The sequence below is a fragment of the Olea europaea genome, chromosome 15, assembly GCF_002742605.1.
Source record: "Olea europaea var. sylvestris chromosome 15, O_europaea_v1, whole genome shotgun sequence".
In the NCBI taxonomy this organism is placed as follows: domain Eukaryota; kingdom Viridiplantae; phylum Streptophyta; class Magnoliopsida; order Lamiales; family Oleaceae; genus Olea; species Olea europaea.
The window spans coordinates 30033560-30037400 of record NC_036251.1 but is presented as its reverse complement, the minus strand read 5'-3'; the positions used below and the strand labels follow the sequence as shown (position 1 = coordinate 30037400).

The 3841-nt window shown below is 35.4% G+C and overlaps 1 protein-coding gene across 1 annotated transcript in view; it reads right to left on the bottom strand.

The window, feature by feature from the left end:
- Positions 1–1273: 1273 nt before the first annotated feature.
- Positions 1274–3841, bottom strand: part of LOC111411536 (uric acid degradation bifunctional protein TTL) — a 3535-nt gene continuing 967 nt past the window's right edge. The window contains exons 2-5 of the mRNA XM_023042055.1: positions 3495–3601; positions 3051–3152; positions 2430–2586; positions 1274–1838 (exon numbers count right to left, since the gene is read on the bottom strand). Coding sequence (XP_022897823.1) covers positions 1381–1838; positions 2430–2586; positions 3051–3152; positions 3495–3601 — 824 coding nt within the window. The 3' untranslated portion in view covers positions 1274–1380. The remainder of the gene's footprint in view (positions 1839–2429; positions 2587–3050; positions 3153–3494; positions 3602–3841) is intronic.

Below are 3841 nucleotides of genomic sequence, written 5' to 3'. Positions count from 1 at the left end.
GAAAAAGGTGAAATATCAGTTAAAGGGGCTATTGATGCAAAGAAAATTCAAGCAAGATTACAGAAATGGAGTAAGAAAAAAGTTGAGATCATATCAGAGACGAAAACAAAGGAAGATGTGAAAAAGGTTAGAAATTTCTAAATGATCTTGTTATAAGTCTGCATTTTTGGCGATTATAAATGTAAGTTATATTTCTAATGTATTCCCAATATTTAAATCAAATTGCTGCATTATATTAGGCATCCATCCTTTGAATATTTACATTTTTCCTAAAAGAAAATTATATTAAGTTGATTTCTTTATTAATTTTTATTTATTTATTTACTGTATCTTTCAATAGAACAAAATAATTATTAATAACATTTTTCTACTTACCATGAAGGGAAAGGAAACCATAAAAACATTTACTATAAAGACTTACTTGCATTGTGATGAATGTGAGCGTGAGGTGAAGAGAAGATTGCTTAAGCACAAAGGTACGTAATGATATATTTTCTTTTTCTTTTGTGTCCAAAAATGGATGTAAAAGTTCACTGTTAATATGTGCAGGTATTCACAATGTAAAAACAGACATTAAAGCTCAAACTATAACGGTGGAAGGGGTGATTGAATCTGATAAGTTATTAACATATATGCGAAAAAGGGTGCACAAATATGCAGAGATTATACATCCAAAGGAAAAGAAAGCAGAGAAGAGCGAAGAAAAGAAAGTCGAGAAGAAAGAAGAAAAGAAAGAAATGGTCAAGGTCGAAGAGAAATCTGGAGAAAAAATTGAGGAATTTAAAGAAGTTAAGAAAGTGGAGGTAAAAACCAAAGAGGGTGAAGTTCCATATTTCATTCATTATGTATATGCACCTCAATTGTTTAGCGATGAGAATCCTAATGCCTGCTCAATAATGTAAATATATAAGCCTGATCGCCTTCTTGTCCACTGTGGGTAGGATAAAAACTTTTGCTCTTAATAAACACGAGATCAGGCCCGTATAAATATATATACCTCCACTCTTTGAACATTACCGAGCCAAATGTTTGTGTTCAATTGAGTATTTAGTAGTCCAAACTCTAAACTAATAATATAGTAGGTCGACGAATGTAACATATGTAATTCTACCACTGTGGGTAGGAATTTTATTGATATATATATATATATATATATGCAATCCATATATTACACATTTGAAGAAACGGGTTTTACACATCCCCAAGTAGAAAAGACTTCGAGCTTTGAAAAGTTTTAGTTGACCATTTTAGATTCTATTTTCAGCCCACCAAATGAAATAATGATATCGATTCACAAACCAAAGTTGATAAATGACATTCTCTGAACCAGAGAGTATTCAAGTTTTTACATTCTAAGATTTATTTGCGGGTTGAAGCTAATTAACTTCCACGATAAGTAGAGAACGAAAATGGCGAAAGTAGAAGAGGAACATGAAAATGCTCCAATTTCTGCGACTCGCTGACTTCGAATACAATAGAGACATATGGGAAAAATCCTGCGGGGTTATATTTTCCGGTGTTGAAACTAATCCTGTACATCCCCGGACTCAAAGCATCGGCCATATCTATCAACTGACCACTTCGTCCATCTTTATCTGTCGTTGAAGACCCTAGGGTCATCCAACCACCCAAATCGGCCTCGCCAAACAATGGTCGTTGTTGATCGTTCTTCCACATCTCCAACTGTACTTCAATTCCAGTAGCTGGTGACCCACGAGCTAAATCAAGCACATGGGTTGTGATAGGCGGGCGAGTCCTAGTAAAAGTTTGACATGGTTTCACCACAGAAGCTTCATTTGCAGCTGTCAAGTGTGCTCCAATAACGTTCACCCGATCTTCTAACAATGATAAATGAGCAGAAATCTCAATTAGTAAAGGTTCCTTAAATGTTCGAGTAAAGAGAAGGAAACTAGCAAGAGTAACAAGTCCCATTTATAGTAAATGTAGCAAAAGTGGAAACAAAATAATGCCAGTTTCAGTCTAAGATGATTATCATGGTTAATTTTGTGCCATGAATGCATTGAGGCTTACAATTGATTTGCTTCAGTTATTTCTGTCTTTTTTATGATTTTTTTCGTTCTCATTTTTCTTTCTACCATGTATATTAAGCTTCAACTCCAGCAAAAACTAAACAGAAAGAATAAACCCATGCGATCCAGCAGAGAGAAAAATGTGAAACTAATACTGCTCATTTTTGCACTAGTGCCCAAGATTTTTCAGATACTTAAAAACTTTGCCAAAGCCAACAGTAGCACTTCCAACAAGCATACGAGGTGACTAACCAAAATCATGTCATAAAGCAACTTCTAGTTTTATTGAGTCCACATCACTGTTGGAAAACTGGAAAACATGAGAAGAAACTAGGAATACCATGGACCAACAAAAAGTGAATATGATAAAAAGGAAAAGCCGATCTGATGCAAAATCACCTCCAGCTTTTGTCACATCTGCAGCATTCTTGGTTTGAATTTGAGAAACAGTAGCAGAATTAACTGTAAATAGCTTGGAAAGACGAAATTCAGTTACTTTCATTTGCTCCTGAGCTGCAAGCTCAAACTCAACTATAGGCCTGTTTTGGTAGCGTCTCTGCAAGAATGGAGAAATAAAAGAAAGGTTACCTATTCTCTCTTCAATTTGCATCAAGGGTAAAAGAGAGAGTACAGCATCCAAAGAATTGCCAAAAACATTTTACCACGATAAAAAAAAAAAACCATTAAAGAGTTCATTGTGAATGGAAGAACTGAGAATTAGAAACTCGTTCCATCCATAATAACATTTAAATTTTCCTAGCTAACTAACTGTAGATGGCAGGAGCTGGAGGATAGAGAAAAAGATCAACTGCAGTGCCGCTTGTTTAGTGCAGGGAAGCTCCTCTTGACAACAAAACACACTAAGCCATATTCCCTATAAATTTAGGGCCGGCAAAGTAAATCATTTTTCACCCATCCATATGGTTTATATTCTCTGTCTACTGGAAGGTCTAAAAATCCACTCAAAAAGTAACACCTTATTAATTAAAAAAAAAAAAGCAATAAGAAATGATAAAATACCTTCATCTCGGCGAGTATCTCTGGGGTACTCCTCCCAGATGCAAATATCAGAAAGACAAATCCAAACTTCTGCCTATAGCGGACATTCCACTCATTTAGCTCCTAGAAAATAAAATGCATCAAAAACTTCGCTAAAGGTAGAAGACTCATTCTCCCAGTGTTATATACCTGTTCCCCAAAAACCTCCAACCCACCAAGAAAGAAAACAAAGATTTGCGCACAATTCAAAAAAGAAGAAAACACGTGCATAAAGTAGAATTTTCATCATTTTTTGAGCATAGGAGTGAACTGCCCAGAAATAAACAGAACAGCCATGTAAGCACTCAGCTAGTGGCCAGCAAATCAAACATTTTAGGCCTAGAACCAAGTCAATAGCTCTTCAAATTCAGCTTCAGAAACTCTGTGGTCCTTGTGCTTATGAAACAGAATAGCTGCCATAAATACCTGTAAGGTCGCATCAGTAGCAGTAGCTAAAGCTGTAGACTGCTCTCCCTTGCTCCACCTGTAACATGAGATATATGAGTTATTACTTCCAATCTCATGATGCAGTCACCTGTAGCTAGAGTGCCAATGATCAATAAATGACATACTGTCATACTTATAGGAAAAACAAAATATAGTACAACAGATATCTCGTCCTCATTTTTCATTTTCTTGTGTTAATTCAACTATTACAATTGTTCCATGAATGAGACTACAAACAAAGTCAAGATTGAGTGACTCTAGTATTATGCTAAACTATGTCAACTCCAAATAAGCATGGATAAAGCTTTATTAACTTTAGCCTCGGT